Source organism: Pholcus phalangioides, unplaced genomic scaffold (assembly GCF_987345545.1).
Source record: "Pholcus phalangioides strain wild (caught in Gottingen) unplaced genomic scaffold, Ppha-v1.0 ptg000009l_1, whole genome shotgun sequence".
NCBI classification, from domain to species: Eukaryota; Metazoa; Arthropoda; class Arachnida; order Araneae; family Pholcidae; genus Pholcus; species Pholcus phalangioides.
In genome coordinates, this window is record NW_028301602.1 from 24,687,993 (window position 1) to 24,714,325 (window position 26,333).

The 26,333-nt window shown below is 37.3% G+C and overlaps 1 protein-coding gene across 3 annotated transcripts in view; it reads right to left on the reverse strand.

Annotated features, from left to right (window-relative positions):
* Positions 1 to 4,961: 4,961 nt before the first annotated feature.
* LOC149082588 (uncharacterized) overlaps positions 4,962 to 26,333 on the reverse strand; it is a 28,400-nt gene continuing 7,028 nt past the window's right edge. For 2 of the 3 annotated variants that reach the window (XM_089235841.1, XM_089235840.1), the window contains exons 2-3: positions 23,355 to 23,637; positions 4,962 to 5,219 (exon numbers count right to left, since the gene is read on the reverse strand). In XM_089235841.1, coding sequence (XP_089091967.1) covers positions 5,216 to 5,219; positions 23,355 to 23,637 — 287 coding nt within the window. In that variant the 3' untranslated portion in view covers positions 4,962 to 5,215. Of the gene's footprint in view, positions 5,220 to 12,649; positions 13,263 to 23,354; positions 23,638 to 26,333 lie in introns of those variants that run through there. The other variant, XM_089235842.1, reaches the window with a different exon arrangement.

Genomic DNA, 26,333 nt, shown 5'->3' on the forward strand with positions numbered 1-26,333 from the left:
GAAAGTTAGGTGGAAAGGAAACAGCCGATGAACTGCGCTTCTCGTTTTTGTAAATTGATTAATTGATTAGGAAATGACATCACTTCTTGTACTACTACGCCTCGAACTTAGTTAAGACGCACTGACTTTATACAAATCATGCTAAAGTGATTTCATTGGGCAAAATCAAATCCCTCCGTTTCGGTTTGGACGAAATATTTTCTGTTTCGTCTTAACGATTCCCACAAACGAAGTAATTGATAGGCGTAGTATAATAGGATGGGTCTGGGAATTGGAGTCTGGGGAATTTCATGGAGAAGTGTTCTGGGGGTACTTGTGATGAATCATATTTGTTTTTTTGTTGCTTTATTATTGTAAAATTCGCTTCTTTTCAGTAAGCTGTAGCTTTCACGTGTCCCTTTCCATAGCAGTCTGATCAGGTGGGGCGAAATAAACAAGATATGTTGTGAAGAGGAAAAGGAGGGGAGTGGCTGCCAAACGGGGGGGGGGGCAGAGCCCCTCTAGTTTTTAAATAAAAATGAATTTCTTATTTGAAAGTTTTCATTTTGGTGAATCTCTCGCGACCCTCCAGGAGAGTCGCGACCCATTGTTTGTACACCACTGTCCTAGAGGCATAGTTCCAATTATAAAAAGTGTCCAAATATCGTGCAGTACTCAGATATGCCATTCATGTTGCAAGAGGTTGTATAGCTACTAGAACAAAAATGCTAATTTTTCATACGGACACCCTGTGGTCAAGAACCTTATCACAAAGTTGTTGCCCTGTCTCTCTTGATGCCAATAAAAAAATTCCATGTATCTAAGTGCAATATTTGCTGAGTAATTTTTGAATTCGAAAAGTGGAATGTTTCGGAAAAAACCGCGTTAAATGCGGATAAAACGGTTTACCCGGATTTAATGATGTTTTCCCTCAACTTTCCTCCGTTTTTCGAATTTGAATATCTATATATTTATTTGTTTCAAGTAAGCATTACGAAATACATTATAAAGAGGATCAAGTTATAAAACGTTTTTTGTTTTAATGTTCAGGCTCAAAAACACAATAAAAACCATCGTATTAACCGATAATTCACTGTATATGTTTTATAAGTGGGCACAACGCATCCAAATAATCACAAATTCTATAATTTATTGAGAAAGTGATTTCTCAGTTAAAAAAACAAATGTAGAAAGTCAAATACACTGCTGGCCACCCAAATTGCAACACCAAGAAAGACAAGAGATATCGCAACAATATTTATTTTGTAGATAACATGTTGACCAAGCATCAAATGATTAAATTTATAGACTTCTGTGAAGTGTGGTTCCTGCCAAAATCAGTAGCCAGAGTAGCCGCCATTGTTGGAGATCACCGCTGCCACACGCCTCGGCATTGATTCAAAGAGACTTTGGATGTGTTCTTGGGGTACAGCAGACCAAGCAGCTTCCACGCGTTGCCAAAGTTGATCTGGTGTGGCAGCTGGGGATGTAATCTGGGTCAATCGTTGAGCAACCATGGACCACATGTTTTCTATCGGCAAAAGATCCGGAGAGCGAGCTGGCCAGGGAAGCAATTCAATCTGGCGATTAACGAAGAACCTTTGGACAATGCGTGCCACGTGTGGTCGCGCATTATCCTGTTGAAATACGGCTGTGGGCAAGCCCTGAAGGTAAGGAAGGACAACTGGCTCCAACACCTCGGAGATGTAGCGCTGGCTTTTTAAAGTACCGGCAATGCGTACTAGAGGAGTGCGAGAGTGATATCCAATACCGCCCCATACCATAATACCCGGTGCAGGACCAGTGTGGCGGTGCATAACGCAGCTGTTCAGCATCCTCTCTCCACGGTGTCTCCAGACTCGAATCCGACCAACGTGGTGTTGCAGACAGAAGCGTGACTCGTCAGTAAAGACAATTTCATTCCATTGTGCCGTCCACATCCTTCTTTCATCGCACCATTGGCGGCGGAGACGTCTGTGGTTCTGCGTCAAGGGTAGACGAAGCAATGGACGTCTTGCGGACAGACCACTCTGCTGTAAACGGCGTCGAATGGTACGCGCAGACACTGGATGATGCGGTACAGACTGAATGTGCTGTGCTATGGTTCGTGATGTGGCTGAGCGATCCGTCACTGCCATACGCACAATACGCCTGTCATCACGTGAAGTGGTGCACTGAGGTGGATGCGATCGAACACGTAGGTCCGTCGTACCCTCCTGCATCCAACGATCACATATCCGCATTACAGTTGTTTGGTTTCGTCCAACACGACTACCGATTTCCCTGAAAGATAATCCACAATCTCGGTAGGCCACTATCCTTCCTCTGTCGAACTCGGATACTTGATCAAAAGATGATCGTTTTTTTGAAAAAACCACAAGAAAAACACAATTGCCGTACTTCAAATCGTCGAAATCTCCAAGCCTTAAATAGCGCTTTGAAGTGGCGCCACAGGCGCGCGTGATGTGCGTTTGCGCTGAAATTCTAATCATTTGCATATCTCACCTCCGCTAATGCATGTTGTAAATTTCATATTATTTGCATGCTTCCTTCAGGGTGTTGCATTTACGGTGGCCAGCAGTGTAATATGACCAAATTTCATACACATGCGAAATCAAAAGGTTATATTTAAAGTCCCAGATAGATGGCGCTAAAAACAAAACTGATTAATTTAGCACACACATAACGAAACCAATACTTCCCAGAAAAGTTTTTCCACTGGAACGTATTAAAAATTATGTTAACCGATATTTGACTATCAAATTTTTATATAATTAAGTGCAATAGTATTCAAGTTTATTAAATAATAATCAAAAATATAAATTTATGTAAAAGAACAGCTATAATATATTGCTAAAATATGCACTAATTCAGAAATTATCGTTTTAAGTTAACGGCAGATGTCACTAATATTTCTTATTTTTCTTTTGAAATGCGCATCAATTGAAACTAAAATGGTTATGCAGTCGGGCAACTCCATTGTAAGCATTTGGATGGTACAGGTAGGGCTGTCTCAACATCACCATGGGCCTACCCGGCAAAATGATATTCAGGGGTCTGTAGTTAGCTGAAAGTTACCTGCTTATAAATTTCTATACTTTCTTTTCTGAAAATCGCAGCATCAAATCTCGTTATTACGAGAGCATCATCCCCCTTTTGCACTTGAGCCCCCGGGCCGTGACCGGGTGGGCTCATGCGTTAAGACGGCATTGGCTACAGGTCTGGCAATAAAGGACGTATAAGATACATAACACTGTATCAGTTCTTTCGATCATTTCCAGGGGAATTTTCTTTCGTTATAGTTCTTTGCTTGCTGATTGTGTGAAAAAAAAAATTAAATTAAATTTTTCCAATTTCTTAGTATATTTGGGGCCGAAAAAATATCATCCCGTAATACAAAACACCACCTGGGGGGGGGGGGGAATTTCTGTAATTAAAGGGAGGCTGCAATGTCTCCACTCAGCGCTTTATGCTACTAATGCGTGTTATAAGGAATTGGCAAGTGCGTTTTTGGTGTATTGGTTAGCGCACGGTATGCAATGGGATCCGGGTTCGATTCCCGGAGGAGGCAAATCATTTTTTCCTCTGAATATTCGTTCCGGAATAACATCCAGAAAATTCAATTTCTCTTTTTTTTTCAAAGTAAATACTAATATCGGGGGCGCCAACTTTTCACTGCCAACATAATCTGCAGCATCACGGACCGCACTAGGAACAACACTCCGATGTGTGAATCGCGCCATCAAAATGACCCGGAAAACCCGCAGATGTTTGCTCGCCATATGTAATATGGTGAAAAAACGGGCAATTTAGTCATTAAAATTGAACCTTGAGCCCCATTTCTTCATAAATTGATACATATCCATTTTTTTTTCCTTGTTCCCTGCTAGTAAATGCGATGCATTAAAAATTACTGTTGCTTTTGCAAATTGACGGTGATTTTTTGATGACAAAAAGAATCATCGTGTCTGGGTGTGGAACTCCCTTGTTCAACCGTCTAAGTATGAGCTCGTCCATGACACATTGTTGCTCTTTATTGGAGGTCTGCGTAGCCTATTCGGTTGCAAAGTTCGAGGTGTCATGTGAGTTAGCATCGAAAAAATGTCGACACTTTCACCAGAACATCAAGTATGCATTCAGCTACAAATACAAACAATACATACTGCACACGCACAAATACAGAGGAGAGATATTAAAACTCAACTTGCTCAACGAGGTGGCAGAAAGAAATTTGGTAAAAATTACCATGACAAACATTAAGAGCAATACGTGTGTACGAAAAGGCGGTGCACTTCGCGAATTCACCAAGGGTTTCAGTCAAAGTCCGAATCGCAGGAATGATTCTGATTTGGCTGGCCTTTTCGCGAAAGACCAAAGATCCCAGGCCAAAACTCGATATGCTTATGTAAGACTGCCCGGTAAGGACCAAATCCCTTTTTTAAAAAATCATCGGCGTGTGATTACATGTTACAACAACTATATTGGATTTGCTCTATATGACGGGAGAAAAAGTAACAAAAAGCGAAATTTGAAAGAAAAGCCCCATAAAAATAATTTTATATGTTTTTTTCTGCCAAATTTTAGAGAATGCAAAAAGAATTATACCGCATGCTGTCACAACTAACGTCGACATAATTATCACGAAAAAATACGCAGACTCTAGATGATCCCGAATCATGTCTTTTGTTATCGACTTTGGCCAGGGCTCACCATCACTTCACGAACTGGCCAGGTCAATATTTAACTTAATTGGCCAATTCGCGAAGAGACCGGCCCCATCGCAAATTGGTCAATTTCGGGCTTCGGCCGTAACATATCCAGACAAATACGCATCGAAATTTAAAGGGTCCACTTTAAAATGGCCATAAAATGGAAACTGCTGGACAAAATGTTATCAAACGTGGTAATAGTTTACAGGAGGTGATGAGATTCAATTTTCTGCAAAAAAAAGTTCAAACACACAGATATAAAAACTGAATAGATTTTTAAAAGAAAATGTATTTTTCATTTCACAAGAAATATTTTTTTTAATAAGAAATATTATTCCAATGTCTTCGATCATCTTTTGTATGAAAATTCTTCAGAAGCATAAAAGATGTGAGTGATTAATGCCGATCTGAGTGTCATCGTTGGAAAACATATATTTTTACATCATCGTCCGGAGTTTTCTTATTTGCACCAGCTCTTGAAGCTTCAGGAACTCAATTACGAATCCTTCTTTTTTACCTCCATTGGCTCACCTGCAAAAAATAAATTAAAGATATATTAATGAGATCCACTGTGTGTGTGTATGCGTGTGTGAAAATTAACACTTTCACCGGCAATCATGCATAACACCCAAGCATGATGCATCGTAATAAATTCATCTCACTCATGAGTTATTATGCATAATCATCATTTCGTTTTGGTAAATATGATATACCGGTCTGATTGCCGTGATAAAATTTATTACCTAGATTGCGAGCCAAGAATCTGAACCGGATATAATGAACTGTGATTTATCTAATTTTTTCTGAGCATCTCCAAAATAATTCTTATAATTAATTCCTGCTTGATGAATTCTGCAATCTCGATATAACGAACACCTATTTAGTAAATTTTAAGATCGTACACGAGATACATGGTGTTCTACATGTGGCATTTTCCTGGGTATATGACATTATGCATAATCACCTGTAGAAGTGATAAATTTGAAAAAAAAAGATAAATACAGTGAAGCAATTCTGGACGTGTGGGGTGTTGCATTGTCCTTCTGAAATTGTCCAAGTCCGTCGGAATGCACAATGGACATGAATGGGTGCAGGTGATTAGACAGGATGCTTATGTACCTGTCACCTGTCAGAGTCGTATCTAGACGTATCAGGGGTCCCATATCACGCCAACTGCACACGCCCCATACCATCACAGAGCCTCCGCCAGCTTGAACAGTCCCCGGTTGACATGTAGGGTCCATGGATTCATGAGGTTGTCTCCATACCCGTACACGTCCATCAGCTCGAAGCAATTGGAACCGAGACTCGTCAGACCAGGCAACGTGTTTCCAGTCCTCAACAGTCCAATGTCGGTGTTGTCGGGCCCAGGCGAGGCGCTTTGTGTCGTGCATCAATGAAATCTCAACAGTTAGAATAACATGAAACGCTGATGCTAAGCGATTCATACTTCAGGTTTTTTTTTGCTTGATGAATTATAATCAGAAACAACAAATGACCGTAATTTCTGGAACACGAATATTTATACACAGGGTGCATAGCAAACAGGTGGTACGGCATTTTACTGGTGATCCGCTGATGCTAGAAGTATACTGCCAGTTGGAAAAAGGTTTCAAATAATGTCTAGGATACTCAGGTATGTCAACCGTGTTTGTAGGGGTTGTATAGTTATTAAAATAAAAAATTAACTTTTTATAAAGTTCCCGTGTGCCCCAAAACCAAATTGAAAAGTTGTTGCCCTGTCTCTCTCGATGCCAACAAAAACAATTCCATGCTTCTACGTGCAATATTCACGGAGATATTCGAATTCAAAAATGGAGGAAAGTTGAGGGAAAAAACAGCGTTAAATGCACGTAAAACAGATACGTCATCATATTATAAGGGAAGGGGGTGTATAGTTATTCAAATAAAGGAATGACTTTCCATTTAATCACCCTGGCCTAAAATACCCAATTAGAAAGCTATTGCTCTATCTCACTTAAGGCCAAAAAAAATTGCGTTTCAGGGTGCAATTATTTCTGAGATATTTCAATTGAAAATTTTTAGAGAAAAGTTGGGGAAGAACGGCATAAATGAACGCTTATTTATGCTGTTTTCTCAATGTTTTAAATGCAAATTTCTCTCCGAACATTGCACTCAGAAACTTGAAACTATCTCTGTGGGCCTCATGAGAGACAGGACAACAACTACAATGTTTGAACTACGAAAATGTAAAAATTAGATCAATCCATTTATTCTATTTTCAAATCTAGAAGAAAAATTGCTACCGCAGGTAGTCCCACATCGAGGGGTTAGCGCACCAACCTCTCGATGAATGTAAAGAATAGAAGGCTGCTGTTCGGAATCGGAAATAAATTGTATGTACCGGTCTAACTAGCCCTCGCGTGCAGAAAATGATCGTTGTGCGACAAGAATGATCAAATCTAGAAAAATACTCCGCGAAAACAAAGGGAGCAAAGAAATTTTAGAAACGGAATATAAAAGAACCTCTCGATAACAGACATCCTTGGAATCAAAGATTTTATCCGCTAACGAGGAGTATATGTTTATGGATAGTGAACTACATGAGAAACCGTCGACATAAGTATAAAAAAAGTGCCCGTTAACGAGAGGTGTCCACTAACCCTTTATGGGATGTTGCACTGTTTTCTTTTTCTTGTTTCACTGTGATTCTGAAACATTCTAGAAAATAATGAGAACTCTTCCATATGTACAATCTGACCTGGTCAACCTCATTTTAAAACATATAATGATATGAGTGGAGCGTTTTAATTGCCGACAATTAGGTTTCACATTTGTCGATTTCATACTGGAAACTACCGCGAGAGCGAAGCTTTCTTTTTCCTCTGATTACATAAAAAGAACAAAAACCACAACTTGGCTGAAACTAAGAACATAAAAAAATTATTTTATTAAAAAAACGTACCTATAAATTTACCAAGAAGTTTTCCGACACTTTCCAGATCTTGCGTGATATAAATATCCCGAGGGACATCGATTCCTACTTTGACTAAAGAAGAGTTTAAGTGAATATGGTTCACCGATGATAGGAAAAGGGGAGCGTTTCTCTCTGCGTGCTTGGTCACTCATCTTGTAACTCGCCATACCAGAGCTAAAAGCAGGCGTTTTCTCCAGGGGATCATGATAGATAACTGTACCGTCTATTAACAGATTCATCGGTTTGCAAGAAACAGAATATTTCGAACATAACAACGAAGTAAAAATGGTGAGAGCAAAGATGAACGCTGAAACTGTGGAGCATTTCATAATAGATTTTTTTTTTTTGTGTAGTTCTCTACTGATCATACACGATAAATGCTTCCAAAATCCAAAATTTCCGTGGAATAATTACGAAAATTAAAAACTAGTGAATGAGTAAGTTTCAGAGTAGATATAAGGGATAGCGAAAAAATTAAACAATTATATATTCGCTGAACGGAAATCCTCAGCAAATCTTGAATAGAACTATGCTGTATTTGATTTCGAGATAAACAGGAATCGACTTTCCTGTTTCTGCATTCAAGGTAATCCCCGGGAAATGACATCATTAATTTATTGATGTTATCGGTTTTTATTAACTCGCTCCGCTAACTAAGTTATCTAACAGATGTAAAAATCTCAGTGTACAGTATAATCGTAATAATTATAGTGTAGAACGAATGCAATATTATACAAACACTAAATCGATACATCTGTGAAATTCACTTCCGAATCGGAAGATAGATGGCATCTCTACGAATATAACACACGTGCCTCAGATAATCATACACACAGTAGAAACTCACACGGATCTTAAATATTCTTATTATTTATAAATTAAGGGGTGCCATGACCTTTGAAATCGATTTCTCTAAAAATGGCTTTAAAAATATTTTATTCAATTGCAAATCAAATGCAAAAAAAAAAATTCATTTCAATTGATTGGTGTGCTTCTTTTTTTTTTCAAAATTAATAAGAGAAGTATTGAATTATAGTGTAATGAATTATAAGGAAAAAGAACACTTTGAACGTGATTTTCTCATATTGCAGTTATTGAAAAACAAAAGTTCTGAAATTTTGCAGAAATGTTTATTCGACCCGTGTTAGTGAAATGAACCTTAAAAGTGGATATCGTTACAATTTTACGAATTTTTAGAGTATGAAAAAAGAAGAAATTTCAAATACTTGAATTAAGCATTTCTTAAAAATACTTCTGCAAAGTCGTTTTTTAAAAATCGACTTCAGGTTTCGCGACACCCCGTAATACGAAATTTTAATTCATTATTAATCCATAATCTATTAAATAATATTCTATACTCTTTTTTGCGTTTCAGTAATCTTTGATAAATGTTTTATAATCCTAATTAGTTTTTTATATAAGAAAAATGTAAGTTAATTTTGATATAAAGTATTTTTTTTTTTATTTTAAACATTAAATAACTTAATATAATCAATCTTTCCAATTGTATATAATCCAATGTTATAAGATTTACCATGAAACTCTCCGGCACTTTCCTGATCTTTCATGAAACATAGATCCAGAGGGACATGGCATTCTAAATGCGATAGTCTTGGGACGAGAGAACAAGCTGCTGAAAGAATAGAAGTTCCCACCTTGACCTATGGTTGACGAGCGTTTCTTCCGACGAAATAGCTCTGTAATCATGGATCTTGGACTCTTCGCATCGAAAACCACTGTTCTTGCTTGGTTCGGAAGGGTATCGCCGAAAGTTACCACCCTATCCGATAATAAAGACTCCGCTTCTTTACAAGATACCGGTTTGGCCGAAAACAACAACGATGCGTTAACGATGAGGATTCCGAGGAATGCCGGCGCTATAAAGCTATTCATGATAGTAAAACCCCCTTTGACTCGGTTGAACTCGACTGGATCACTGTTAAAACGTGCACCATCTGAAGGACACGTGGAATGCATCCTCTTCCCATTTCCCTGTCTTCTTAAAATAGGGGAAAAAGGGAAAGTCGTCTGACGGGAAATTCCATCACTTCCTCAGGAAATGTATTCCACAAGTTTAAATCTGCAGGTATAATTACCATAAACTACAACGCGATCTTCTTCAAAAACTTATGCAAGACAAGGAAGATAAGTTACAGGAAGATAATTGAGATCGCAAAAACCATAACGAGTGCGTAATAGAAATCCTGAACTGAAAAATAAAGTAAATCTGGTCGACGGGAAATGTAAATTTTCATTAAAAATGAAGAGTAACGGAATGACAAGATTCAAAATGAAACAGGGAAACGGAAACTTCAAGGGGAAATCACACTGTATCCGTAAAGATTCCCCTATAGATATGACGCAAATAATGTTATAGCTCACGAGTTATGACATCGTTGGGGTTTTCGTTTTCTGATAAGGATTGGGTTTCTCCTTGAATGAGAAACAGGAATTTTTTTTTCCCACGGGGTAGGGAGAGATGTACCCTAGATCCGCCTTTCTCAACCTTTTTAAGCCCAAGGATCAGTAAAATACCTGAAACAATTCGACGGAACACTTGTGTCCCGTATTACGGGACATTCCAGTATTTTCAGTTGTTCCGAATTGTTTTATACATTTGTCCAGTTCTTTCACGATGCTTATTTAAATTTCTAATGTTTACTGAAATAGTGAATAAACAGCGTTTTCATATTTTTCATGATAATTATGGCCATAAATACGAATATTCATCTTACGCATTTTTGTCAGGATCAACGTTTATTCCTCAATTTTTCAATGATTTCAACTACAATTAGGGATTTTACCGAATCGTGGCAACGTTTCTGGTGGCAATTGACGACGTCCCGTATTTTATCTTATTTAAATTCCAAGTTCTCCCTTATTTTTCTCAATGAAATATGAGAAAATTATTAAAGCTAAAATAACATCGTTTGGCTATAATCAGTGATATCTTGCATTTAGGATCGTAATTTCCGGAATTTTCCTTGATAAGGCATGGTGAACCTAAGTATGAAGGTACAATTTGAAGATATGGATTTGAACCCATATGGATATTGATAATATAAATTACAGTTGAATAATTTTTCATTCTGTTAGAATTGAATTACCAAGTCTGCCTGCGGACCACCTATGCCATCGTCGCGGACCATAGGTTGAGAAACGCTGCCCTAGATCAGTTAGATCTGAGGTTTCCCGCTCCATGTAGAGAGTAGCAAATGATCTCTACCTTATTTTTTCTTGTGGAAACCACGACTCACATTAATATTTTCTTGAATCTGACTAACTACTGATATTTCATGTGGCACATTGCACCAACTAATGAAAAAAAAAGTTTAAGTTTTAGAATAGAAACTCTCTCTCCTCTGTTTCTTTCACCTTCACAACACACACACAAACATTTCCCCATTTTCTACTAAACGCGTGTACACACACACACACACACACACAATTCTATGCATTTCCTCTGTTCACCAAATCCGCATGGTGTTGTCATATTGAAGGAGAACCAGGAGGAGTCTTCAACGTATGTCCCCGCCGGCCACATTTGGCCCTTGGAGCTTTTTGCTGCGGCTTGCCGATCATTTCCAAAAAACTGTTGTAAACATCCAAAAACGATTAATTCTAGAATTAATGAAAGAAATAATGTCAGAATTGGCGAAAAAAAACTTTCATTAATTCTAGAATTAATCGTTTTTGAATGTTTACAATAGTTTTTTGTTGTAAATTTATTTTACTATATTATTGTAAATTTATTTTACTATATTATTGTAAATTTTGCCAGCAAAATAAGAAATAATGTCAGAATTGGCGAAAAAATACTTATAAGTCAATGAGAGAAATACATTCGTAATTTCTGATAGAAATTTCACAATTAATAAAAGAGTAATTGCGTAATTATTGAAAGAAAGGAGTTCAGGATATGTTGAGACGGAAAATAATGTCGGAAATACCATAATAAATGATTAAAAACTCATTTCAAGTGGTTTTAGATAAAAATCAATGTCGGAATCAATTTAATCAGTAATTAATCAAAAACTTTTTTTTCAGAATTAGTGAATAAAATCATTTTAGAACCAATTAAAACTAATAATAAATAAAAGGAATAATTTCAGAATAAATAAAAGCCTTCTATTATTTTTGTCCCCATTCAATCGGGCCTCATTGGCCCCCCTACTCTGTTAAGACATCACTAAATTACATACATTTTAGGAAAAATTTAGGGGGTATGACAATTGTAGGCGGGAACAAAGAGCACCGTTATAAAATTATCAGATTTTAAAGTTGCGGAGGTGGCAAAATAATGTTTGCCCCGGGCGGCTAAAATTCTAGTTACAGCACTGTTCCCAATACATTATATATACTGTTAATATGACTGTAAAAAAACAACGAATTAACATTCATTGAAGGACCTACTGGTCAAATCAATAAATTTGTTTATTATTATTCAGCAAAGTCAGTTAAATTAAAATATCGTTTTTTCTGTAAATATTCAGTGAATCCGACTTCTCAAAGGTAACTTTTTCTTACAAACAAATCATAGAAAATGAATACATGCATCGATTACTTTTGAAGAGAGCTACTATGGATTTGAATATTAATTCATTCAAACAATTCATTTATAGATTATTCAATTAACAAAACTAGCATTAATTTTATTGTTACAAAACGAACACGTCAATGTCCTGATGCTCCAGTATAAGCAAAACATCGTTTGAAGCAATCAAGCAGAAATTTTTATTCCTCCCTCTCTATTTTTCAAGGTTGAATATCTTATTCAAACATCGATGGATGTATTTTGGATTCCACCATATTTAAGGTATCTAAAAGAAGAATCGACGTCATTCGCGGAATTAAAGCTTTTAGTACCAATCGCTTCTACCTGCTTTTCATTGAATTATAGTATTATTTATGCATGAAATTATTTTAATTATTTTTTAATAATTATTTTAATTATTAGTAACTTTTACATTACACCTGTCTCTTATGATTTGAAGAAAAAAAAATTGAAACATGTGGCATTTACCATCGGCATCGTCTCCATCTTTCTCTGTACATGTAGTTTGGAGGACATCGACGACCCTTTCTCAGTCGTTTCCCTATCATGCGACCAAATCCTCGCAACAAAGGAGGGAGTATAATGGGAACCAAAGGTTGAATCATTGCAGCAGAACGTTGCTTGTTACCGAGTTGCCCGTCGACCTTCGAAGTCACGAATCCCTCATCAAAAGCATACACTCTCCCTAATTCTGGTGAAAGGGATTTCCCAGGAGCAACGCCGCCATCCAGGAATGAATTTATCTCTTTGCAAGAAACTGGTTCCATCCAAAACAGCAAAGAAGCATTAACGATGGCAACGAAAAGCGAAGCTGTGAAGCCATTCATGACGGATTCCTTTATGATGCGGGAAGTTTCACTTTAAGATGGCCCATAAGTTCTTCGATGAACTTTGAACAGAACAGCAGAGAAAGGGCATTTAAACAGGAAACAGGATTGTAATTTTCTTGAAATAAACGGGAAACGACATCTCACATCCGTAAGAGACATCCGTTTAACGTCAGATTTAAAACTATGCTCAAGTACAAACTAAAATATAAGTTGCCCTTGAAATTTAATATCCAATGCTATCTAAAACGAAACTTAATTTAACACTAGCTAGTACAAACCAATCTGTAAACCAATCTGAAAAAGATTCATTTGCAGAACCGGAAAAGCTGCATTGCAATTCGAACTTCCTTTGAACTGGGAAAAACCTGTCGCCTTAACAGTTTTGAGTAAAGCTCCGGCAAGTGTCGATGACATTTCGCGGAATATCTCAGCTGCACCAGGAAGGTGACAACTCCGAAAAAAGTCAATCCTAATTGAATCGTCAGTTTTAAGAAAGGAATAAGTCCAAAAATCGAGTTTTTGAGAAATTGAAAAACACTGTATGAGTGGTACATTAACTGTAAACCTTACGCTTCTTCAAGGTCCTCATCTTCTTCAAACTATATATGCCACTCCCAGGATTAGTTTTTTTCTTATAACTAAAGTGTACAGCGAAGCTTGGAGGTACTTTGGAGTATAAAAAAAGTAATTTTGCCAATTTTGATCTTTATTTACTTCTAAAAAATGACGATTCAATGTACGATAAAAAATTTAAAAAACAATAATTCCATGAAAAAATTTGAATTATCCAAAGAAAATACCTTATACACGTTATGTTAATCAATTTCTGTTAATTAAAATGCTTTTAAAAATTGGTAAATCAAAATTTCTCCGGAAGAAATTTTTTGTGCCCCACCCAGAAGCCTTTTGTGTCACCTTCAAAGGTCTATCCTACGTACGCCCCTGCATATGAAGATTTCCTCTTCTCCAAAAATGGTCATTAGCCCCATCAACTAGGACCATGATAGTGATAAGAACCGAGAGACATCGATTCTTATATACTCTGTCATATTCGGTGATATAACCACATTGCCCCAGGGAACTTAACCATTTATTAAGCTTCAACAAGATATACTAAGATCAGAATAATTAACCTGTTCCATCCAATATACAGCATGAGGACGTTGGGGTTTCCACATAAGTTTTAATCATATTGATCTTGATCACATCGTTTCAGATCTGGGTTGCGCTCACCTCCAAAATAGGAGCCAAACGTGATCTCAACGAGCGAATAAAGGTATTTAAGACTACTTATACAAGGATGACGTCACTCTCCGCTACCATACGAAGGTTTTTTAACAACTGGCTGTTGCGAAGATATATTTTGGAAAGAGAGAAAATTCAACTGCCCCTGCGGGGAATCGAACCCACGCCCTTTCACTTTCCGGTTGAACGCCCTAGACCACTAGACTACAGAGGCACCGAATCTTTCCTTGGAGTTCGTGTACACTGAAAGGGACCGTACATGAACGGTCGGACTCAGGCCAAGCTCGCAACTGCTGACGCTGCCACCAGATGGCGACTTATACAAGGACTTATACAATTCCAGTTCGGAAAATGCAAGAAATTTTCAGGCACGAACGAGTGAGAGAAAGAATGAATAAAATTTTATTTACTATGATGCAGATAAAAAGATGGTTTGAATGCGCAAATTGTGTAAGATTCGTGTATTTGGCTATTATACGTGATATGCATAATTAAAATTGGTTTCATAGATTGAAATGAGATTTTGATTTTTTCTCAGCCCAATAATGAAGGAAAGACTTTTTTGTGGCTATTTTACCGCTTGCCTCTTCATAATATCCAGAAAAAAAGTCTTTCTTCCATAAAATTGGTATGTTCTGAGCTGTCTACAGCCTAAATTAGCCATTAGAAAATTATGAACTTTTTAGAGCGTCATAATAAGAAGAAGAAGTTATGAAGTCAGTCACACATCACTTATTTTATCAAGAATTTAATTTTTAAAATATCAGTCAATCATTCATAGATGATTTTGAAGTTCATGACTAAAAATTTGTTCATTTGAGCGGATGTGACCAATAAGCTTATTAGTTCCTTTTCAAGTTTTGTAAAAAATCTTTTATCAAACTTTTAACGTGTCATCCCCGGCCGTTTATAGTATAAAAGTTTCATAAAAGTTATTTTATAAAACTTAAAAAATGTAGCCAGTAAGAAGACCGTTGCGTTTGTGCGATACGTAATGTAACTGGTACGATTACTGGTTACATTACAAGTTCGGTAAAAGAACTTTTATCAAATTTTCATAGTGTAATCCCGGCCTTAAATACAAATGACTCTCTCGAAATTGTAAAAATATTTTATTGAATATCGTGGTTTTTTTTTTTGTTTTTTTTTGCTTTTGACAATTGATTACGAAGCGATTGCAAAATTCATTTGAAATATGTTATTTTACTTTCATTTTATAAATTAACTTTTCACTTAAACAAAGAACTATATTACTCATAAAATATTTTGAGAAGTTATATCTAAACTTTTTCCCCAGGAGAATTCGAGATGACTATAAAGAATCGCTGTTCGATCAAGTAAGACATTAGAGCTCATTTTTAAGCAGTACACGTACAAAGATCGTAACAATCTTTACTATTATCAATAAAAGATAGGGTTTATAGCTTTGCGATTAGAGGTCTTGTGCCTCCTTAATGAACCCGACCTTCAAGCACATTAGTATTCGAATAGCGACGGATCAATGATATCAGGTTTTCCACCGGGTTTTTCCAAGCATTTATTATATTAGTTATGTATTAATTACGTTATCGATGCAATGAATGCTTATATACTACGTATTATCTTTCTCCCTAAAAAAATATACAGTTTTGGTCTATAATAATGATAGGGGTTTTGAATTGCAATAATGCTATCGGGAGAATTCCTAGCTCCGAGGTTATATTGGCAGAATCCGGGAAAACCATGTGTAAATTGATATATCAGTGATTCTTTTTTTTAAGCTGTTATTTGTACGAGTAAAGTTGAACTTAGTTAAGAAGGCTAAAAAACGTCTTCAATTAAATGTACGTCTTTAATACGTATATCTATTTATTTTATTCTTGTTCTCTGTTGAACCAATTGAGGGCGATAGCTTTCCTAATGAAAGTAAAAATTTTAGGTATTGTGATCATTGTAATCTATATAGGGGCCGTTCAAGTATTACGTCATCATCGATGGGGGGAGGGGGTTTCCGATTTGCTGACTTTTGTTGACAAGGGGGGAGAGGGTTCGGATAATGCTTACGTCATCAACCACCCTTTATGAAAATATGAAATATTCTTAATGACCTCTTACTCGGTGCGCCAAAACGAGGAAAACCTTTCGATAATTTGTGGGCACTTGAAGTAACATTCCCCCCTATTGATAAGTGCCCTACAGAGACACTTTAGTGATCTTTAAATATTTCGCGGATCCAAGTGATCTGGAAACGTGTACGGGCCGGTTAAGTGCTCTGGAACTGTGTCACGCATCACTCAAGTGATACGTAATTAGATGCCGCGGATCACTTAAATAATCTGAGAATGTGCCGCGGGTAACTTGAGTTCTGAGACCCGCACTGGGGGGGCCACTTAATTGCTCTAAAACTACGTCACATGTCCCTAGGGATCCCTAAATGTGTCACGGATCGCTTACGTGTTCTGGAACTGTGTCTCAGGTCCTTTAAGTGATCTGAAAATGTGCCACGGGACACGATCTGTAGATGTGCCGCTTAGTTCAGTTCTACAAAATTAGGTTTGAGGAGGGCAGGCCGCATCAGATAACCCCCTCCCCGGGCCATATTTGGTACGCGGGACAAGGGCATTTATGCGATTTATCATTATATGGCTTAGAGGGTGGGTCGCAATGAATTTATTAAAGGTAAATATTGAGTTCATAGCCTTCAAATAACATTAAAATTAACAGAAATTGATTATAACATATAAAGGTATAGTCTTCCGAAATTTCAAATTAAAAAAAAAAAATTTTTTTTTTGTATTAAAAAAATAATTTTTTGAACGTGTACGTCTCTGATCCCACCAATATGCGTTAGGATTCAGAGGGGCAGAGCTGGTGACAAAATTTTGCTGACGAGGGGGGGAGGTGTCAAAAATGGCTGAAAATTTGCCTACGTAATATTGAACGGCCCCGTATATATAATTGATTTTCTGTCTGTGTGTCTGTATATATGTTGTCTATACAAATCAAAAATTTTAGATCTACCAAAATTTTGCATATATATATATACCAAACGGGACCCGTCTTGAACGATATGTTACTTTAAATGTTTGTCAGAGGTGAGCAAATGCCCGAAATGGGCCAAAAACTTTCGGGCGGCAATGGTTACTGGGCTTCAGCAATCACTTCCGCAATGCTTACTTAGATTACTGTGGTTCCCTATCAATGCAAATACAAATACAAATACAACGCCACAACAGGCAAAATGCCCAACGAGGTGGCTGATAAAAAGATGCCCATAAAAATATGGTTGTCATATGTTTCAAAAACACAGCAACCCAATTAAAAATGCAATTAACACAAATTACAAACACTATATACACATGAAAAAATATTATACAATGCCCATAAAGAATACTTATGGTTGTCTTATTCTAAGAATGGATAGCTTCTCGATTTACCCCAACATGTTTATCGTATTTCTTTTTAAACGTGTCAATTGTGTTACAATTTACTACCTCCGGGGGTAAGCTATTCCATTTATTAACAACCCTATTGGAGAAAAATTCCCTGCGACACCATAACCTTGCATTGTCCCTCACCAATCGATACTGGTGTCCCCTTGTAAAAGCAGTCGATTGGCGGTGTACTAAAAGTTCATGGTCCATCCTATCCATCCCATTGAAAATTTTGAACACTTCGATCATATCTCCTCGACACCTGCGTTCATCCAATGTAAACATATTCAAAAAATGAAGTCTTTCTTCATAACTCAAGCCCTGTGTGCCAATAAGGACACGCGTAGCTCTTCTCTGCACCCCTTCAACCAAGTCTATGTCCCTCTGTAGGTATGGTCTCCAAAACCTTACAGCATACTCCAGTCCAGGACGAACTAAGCCTCGAAAAAGAGGAAGAATGACTTTAGGAGAACGCGAAGAGACCTTTTTGAAAATGAGACCAAGCATTCTATTCGATTTTTTGACAACCGCTGAACAATGTTCAGAAAACTTAAGTCGCTCGTCAATGAGAATTCCCAAATCGGTGACTCTAGTTGCATCCGGGATAGTGACACCATTCAACTCGTAAGAGAACCGTGGGTTGTTCGAACCAAAATGAGCGACCATGCACTTATCTACGCTAAACGTCATGCTCCATTCATTTGCCCATGCTGCAATCTTGTTTAAGTTGGTCTGGAGCAACTCCCTATCGCTTTCATTCCCGATTACCCCCATTAGCTTCACATCATCTGCGAATTTGCTAGTAATTCCATCGATACCCTGATCGAGTTTATCGATAAAAAGTGAAAAAAGTATGGGGCCAAGGACACTTCCCTGAGGAACTCCACTTGTGACGTCTGTCCAACCAGAGAATTCCCCGTTCACCATAACTCGTTGCGACCTGTCTCTTAACCACGATTCTATCCAATTCAGCAAGTTGCCCCCTATTCCAATCTCGTGTAAACGCTTCAAGAGTTTGCCATGTTGGACCCGATCGAATGCCTTCTGGAAATCAAGGTAAACAACGTCGACATTTTTGCTCTTACCCAAAGCCTTAGTCACGTAATCATAGAAGCAAAGGAGGTTAGTTACACATGACTTCCCCTTCCTGAACCCATGCTGATTATCCGACAATACATAATTCTCGTCTATCCACTTCACAAACTGCCTTTTGATGATAATTTCCAAAATTTTCGAGAGGGAGCTCGTCAAACTCACTGGACGATAATTAGACACCACTTCTCTACTACCCTTCTTAAATATCGGAACAACGTTAGCCAGTTTCCAATCTCTCGGGACGATACCCTCAGCAACACTACTCCTGTATATCTGTGCGACTGGTCCCAACAATTCATTAGCACCTTCCCTGAGAACCCTGGGATAGATATCATCTGGTCCTGGTGCTTTGCTTGCACATACATTTCTTAGAAGATTTAGGACCTCCACGTCTTCCACTTGAATATCGTTGAGCGTTTTATTACCCCATGCAACACCCGTATATCGAATATCATTATCTCCATTAAAAACCGACGCGAAAAAGTCATTGAAAGCACTACACATGCCTACATTGCTCTCTACTTTTGAGCCTCCTATCGAGAGGGGGCCAACTGTCCCCTTACATCCATTATTGACGTATCGAAAAAATGATTTTGGGTCAGAGCCAATGTTATCTGCCAACCTAGATTCAACTTGCTTTTTACTATCCCTTATCGCTTTCTTCAACAGTCTTCTTTTATCAGTAAACAATGATAGGTCACCTCGTCCACTTTTATACTCTCTGAATGCTCTTTTCTTTTCAAGATAAAGGTTCCGCACGCTATCCGTGAACCATAGAGGGTGTGATGTACAAACACGCTTTTTTCGAACAAAGGGTATGACGTCGTGCAAAACAGAGGACAGCTTCGTACTAAATTCTTCCCATTGACTTACCACCCCTACTGATTCCAACCGGTCTTTGAAAACTTCCGCTAACCTTCTTCGCAAAACATCAAAGTTAGTTCTCCGAAAACAAGGAACCAGTCTTTTGTTATCAACCTTACCCGAGGAAAAGTTACAGAGAAATCTGACGATACGATGATCACTGGAAGAAAACTCTTCCCCCACCGAAACATGTTCAACTAGATCCTCAGAACTAGTAAGAACTAAATCCAAAATAGCAGTACCCCTAGTGGCTTCTGATACATGCTGATACAAAAAATTTTCGAGCACCAACTTAAGAAAGTCTCTTTCATACTGATTTCCAGATGAAAGGTTCTCCCAATCAATACCCGGGTAATTGAACCCTAGTATGAGAACCCTCTTTCGCTTACACATGTAGGAAATTTCATCATGCATTTTGGCGATATAGTTTTGATCCCTATTCGGTGGATTGTAACAAACTCCAACAATAAGCTTATGACGTCTTTTGTTCTCAAGTTCAACCCATATGGTTTCAATATCACTTCTCTGCACGTTACACTCTCTAGCCTTCAAACATGATTTCACGTATATCAACACTCCACCCCCTTTCCTATCAGATCTATTTCTCAAAAAAGTATCGTATCCGGAGATGTGTAAGAAAGATTCATCCCCATCGCTTGCCCAAGATTCTGTAATGGCTATAAGATCCAAGTCCTCCACAACTATCATAGTTTCTAAAAAATCTTTCTTGTTACCCAAGCTCCTGGCATTTATTAACACACATTTTAATTTGCCCGGTGGTTTGTTGTCAATCGAGAAGCCATCCAAGTCAGAGGTGGGTAATTCCCCGTCAGTACTGTTGTGATTATCATTAACTAACCCGCATTCCCGACTACGTGGTCTGGGAGTAAAAAACCTGACCTAAGACTATCGTAAACCTCCCAGACCCCTCTCTTATTTAGATGGATCCCATCCGAACGAAGCCACCTATCGGTAAATGCGGGAAGCTCCAAGAACGTGACCCCAAGTGAGGAGCAAATGTCCTTCAGGCCTATATTGAATTGGTGGATCCTACTCCTATATCCCCTACTACCCCTTGGCAGCACTGGAATCACTGCCACATCTGAACCCCCCTCCCTAGCGGATAATAGTAAATCCCGGTATTCTGACAGAGACTCACTAATATTCGCTCCTACCTGATTTGTTCCCACCCACAGAATCACCCGCAAGGGCAACTTTCGGCGATGAAAAACGTCTCGAACGTTGCCAATCTTCCCCCCAGGAAGACAACAGCGCTCGAAACCCCGAAAATCCCTACACACTCGGTTCCCAAGTTCCCTAACCATAGAATCGCCGATGATTAAACCCCTATCACTATCCCCCTCTACCTCATCCACGACCACCCATTCGCCCTCTAAAATGTCGTTGTTCGTGGAGATTGCTTCTTCATCAACAGGTGGCTCGACGACCAGAGGGTCCGTTATAACCGGACCCTCTAGCACCCTAACTTTTTCCCGTAAAGCTTCGACCTCGTGTTCCAGCCTTTTTCTATCCAAGCACCCTTTACAATTGAAACTATCAGCTACTATACCCCTAGACCAGGGAAACCTCCCGTCGCAAGCTCTACACAACACTAGTCGAGGTCGAGGCATACTAACACTATTGCTAAAGCTAGATAATAATAATAATACTTAACAATACGAAAATGAGAAACGTTAACTGGAAATTAAAATAATGTAAAATACATTACTATGCAAAATATACGTAAGAGATTATACGAAAAAATTACGTAAAGTAGAATGCTCAGCACTAAATCACGAAGAATAAAATAAATATGTATATAAAGAATACAACACCCTCTAAAAAAAGTATTAAGCTACGAAGTACAATTTATACTTATTAGAATTAGCTAACTATCTCAAAACACTAACACTACAACAATAGGCCCAAATGGAAGGAAAACAACGTTATTGAGAGTACCCGGGAAAAAGTATACACTGTTTGCTAACACTAACGTCCAAAAACCTACGAACTTATATCAAAGAAGCGAGCGAACCTGGCGAAAAAACAACGAAAATGAAATGCGAACGAGAAAAATAAATATAAGTCGATCGAAAATACACAACGACAATTTAAAAAAAAATGAGAGCAATATAAAAAAAAAAAAAAAAAAAAAAACACTTATCTCACAATCCAACGTGCGCTAAAAAAAAAAGAAAATCACCGCAGAATATGACCCAAAAATAAACAACACGCTAAGTAAAACTCACGAGAACGAAGAAAAACACAAAGAAAGACACAAGATGGCGCACTGGCGTGTCGGTGAGCGGAGCGCGATAATAGCACGTCCGTTCCCAACGACGGCGAAGACGATTATCCGCGTCGATTAATGCGTTTCATATATATGTTTATTCCTTTACAATGGTTTGCCACTTTTTCAATCTTCCTAGTAATTGAAAACCGAGCCGCGCCGGGTATTATAGATAGTCTATATATATAAAACTGGCTATAATACTCGGCGTTGCCCGGGTTTTCTTTAATTTGTGGGAGGATTGAAAAAGTGATAACCCACTATAAAGGCATATGCATGTCCGAAACTCATTGCTAGCGAAACCACTGTAACCAAAGTAAACATTCCGAAAGCGATTATTGAGGTACAAGACCATTGTTACCTGACAGTTGTTTTTGTTTTTTTTGCCCATTTCGGGCATTTTCTTAGCTCTGGCACCCTTGTAAAGTAGCCTATCGTTCAAGTTGGGTCCCGTTTGGTACAGATGCAAAATTTGGTAACGATAGATCTAAAATTGTAAATTTGTATGGAGAACACACACACAGAACATCATGATGGGTTGATTTTGTGTGTGTGTTCTTTATACAAATCTACAATTTTAGATCTATCGTATTCAAATTTTGTATGTACTGTATATACAAAACGGGACCCTAGTTGAACGGCTACTTTACAAGTTTCTCAGAGCACGGCAAATGCCCGAAATGGGAGTAAAACCGTCGGGCAACAATGGTTTCTGGATCTCAACAATCACTTTCGGAATGCTTACTTTGGTTACCGTAGTTTCCTAGCAATGCGTTTCAGACATATTGTACATGCCTTCATAATGGTTTGTCACTTTTTCAATCCACCCAGTAATTGAAGAAAACCCCGGCAGCGCCGGGTATTATAACTATTTAAATATAATTTTCATTTAATTTTTGTTGTCTGGTTTATTCGAGAAGCTTTATCAATATTGGTCCTTCATCAGTTTTGAACATACAACCTATACCAACGTTACAAAATGGCAATTGAATTGTTTTTCACTTAATCGCATACCGAAAAAGAAACCGATGTTATGAAACTATTATGAGCAATATTTATTTGAGAAATTATGAAATAAAAGTGATTGAGCTTGAATAAACATTCCAAATATGCAGTTCTGAAAATTCTTTGGTTCTATGTATTTATATGCATTAATGCTAAAAACGGAATCAAAATATGCAAATGTTTCACAGGATTTATCATGTTTACCAATGATTTGACGCTTGGGTATTATGCATAATCACCGTTAAAAGTGAGAAATTTTGAGAAATTTAGCAAACTTAACAAAATGCTCGGCGATTGTGTGTATAGTAACCGTTTTATTATGTATAATAACCGCATTTATCATATTTACCGTATCATATATATCTTTTTTAAGCTCATATAGGTGATACAGCTTTTCGTAACTAAAAAAAAATATATATATATAGATTTACCCGGAAACCTTTCGGCATCGTCTTGAACCTGAGTGGTATGCAAATCCACGTGGACATCCACGGCTGTTGTTGCACGAACGAGCAAAGCACCTGAGAGAATAAGCACGACCATGTCCCCCACCTCCACGCCTAAATGCTCGTTTCATCCTGTGAACTTTTTCATCATTCTTGAATCTATCACTTTCATCAACAAGCCCCGTTCCCTGACGTTCCTTCCATTGAGAATCAGTTGGAGCAGCGATTCTGTCTTGCAGCGAAATATCCACATCGCCCGAAACTCGTTCTGCCGAAAACAAAAACGAAAGGATAACGATGAAAACGGAGAGAAATGCCAAGGTCCTGAAGCTCTTCATGGTCGAATTCTCTTATAGGGTCTGAGATAACATGACAAAAGTGAAATTGTGGAAACCCGTTAAATCCCGTGAAACCAGTAAAGCCACATTTCGTGTCTTTACTGTGCTAGACATTGAACTTATGTAGCCAGAGTCATAACAAAAACCTGAATTACATGAGCTAAAATATGGTGGAATATGCACTAGAAAACGGAAATAAATCTTTACTTAAATATGCCATGAAATCAAAAACATGTGGGAAAAATGAAAACAAATCCATTTAATACTATGTATGGGCACAAAAAATGAAAAGTATACGTCAAAATAATAAAAAAATTATGCATTTAAAAATGCCAAAAAAAAGGAAAACTTCATACTAACAAGTAGTGAAGACTTTCTTTATCAAGTCTAGAGTTATCATTCTCCTCTTCACAGATCAGACATTAAAAAATTTTGGAAAGAATTATAAAAAGATTTTGAATTACAACATTTCCAAAACCATAGCTTTGAAAACTTATCCATTAGTATTATTGATGAAAAGGAGGTTGATAACTCTGGACTTGATAAAGAAAATCTTCATATTTGTGAATATAAAACACTCTAACCTTATGGGATTAATAGTAAAATTACTGGACAGAATTTTCCAGATCTCGGTAAAACCTGTATTTACAAAACCTTCAATACTCTTACTAATGTATACATTAGAAGAGGCTGCAGAGGAGAAAAAGGCTAAAGAAAAAAGTCGACATTGAAAGCATTTTTGATGAGATTAATTTCAACACCTTTTCAATCGTGAATCCATTTTTACCATTCGCAAAAAAATCTTTTCTATGAAAAATAAACAAACTATTTGGTTTGCTAAGAATAGGTTATAACAATAATAATTCAATAATGAATTGAATAAATCGATCATATATGACTTAATCAAATACAAACTAAAAAATGACAATTTTAAAAAACCGTTTAAAGTGCCATTTAAACAGGATGCTGAATACTGTGTTGTTTCATTCCTTGATAAAAAATTTCGACAAACTTAAATTGCCTTCCATTCTTCATAAGCATAAAGATATTTTTCCTCTGATTAAAACACGTACACCAAAAATAGCATATAAATTCACAAAACCTATTAAAAGCATTGTTTGCAATTACAACTTCTTAAGTAAAAATCTCAAGAGATAAAAAAAGAACATTGCTTTTGTAACGAAGAAATATATAGACCATACATTGACGAAGAATACAAACATATTGTTACAGGAGATTTGTCTATTATTGAATCTGAATATCTTCGTAACATCATGAATCTTGGCACAAAATTCAGATTAAGTAAGAAAATTTCGAAAATTCGAATTTTAATTTCATTATTATCTCTTATGAAATCAATCAATTCATCCATCTCAAAGGTATCTCGAAAGTATGTATGGCCTATGGAAGACTGTATGGAATGGAAATTTCACATACTAAAAGATATAAAGACATTTTTCAATAATCGCGAAATTTCATACAATAATAATTTTGTCGAGGATAAGAAACTTCTACGAGAAATCAAGCAACTCAAAGAAAAATTCATGATTTCGGTTGTGGATAAAGCTGCAAATAATTTTGCTATTATTTGCAAACTGCTTACTTATGTGAACGAGTATTCTCTTAACAACACATCCACTGTAATTGGCAGACCTTCCAAAGTGTCGCTATGGTGGTCGAGTGGTCATAGTGGCGGCCTGGCCTGCTATATATAATGGCTACAGGTGAAATAACTTATTCAGTGACATCACGAGCTTCGCGCGGAGGCTTTCTGCTATCAGACGGCAGTAAAAAAATGGTAGACTTGCAAGGAAAACAACAAAACAAATATTCCATCAACTATACTGCATGCGGAAAATAGAATTTGAAGAAAAACTGATATCAAATATTTTATAAAATTCTCAAGCAAATGAGACATCACATCCGTGAATGAAAATCATCCCACTTTTAACTTTATCATAAACATGAGAGCAAGTTTTGAATATGAAAACATATACAGGGTGACTCGTGAAATGGATCGTGAACTATTCGTTATAGAAATATACTTTTATTTAAAAAAGTATTCAAATAAGAAACACATTGCACAGAGTGTCCCACAATCGACTGACGGTTTTCAAATGGGATAGAGCAAGGAAACGGTGAGAGACAATAGTCATTCTTGCGGAATATAAATGTGCAAAGTCACGAATGTCAGCTTCTTCATTCATGTTGCAAGGGGTTGTATAATTATATGAAAAATGAAAAAAAATACTTTTTATATATAGACACCCACGCCAAAAACCCAATTAGAAAGTTGTTGCCCTGCCTCTTCTGAGAATAACAAAAAAGTCCCATGTTTTTAACTGCAATATTCGTCGCAATGCAAATGCGTCGTAAGGACGGTATTCACCGACATGGTTTAAAATACAGTCACAATTTTTTGATAAGAGATCGACAGAGGAATATTGGTTAAATTCAGGTTTTTAACCAATCTATGTTGATCTCTTACCCAAAAATTGTGACTACAGTTTAAACCATGTCGGTAAATACGGCCCTAAATGATCTACTGACATATGGTAGTCACAACACTTCAAGCGGCGATTAGAAATCACTAAACCTCCCTTCAAAATGCCATATCTTTTTTAAT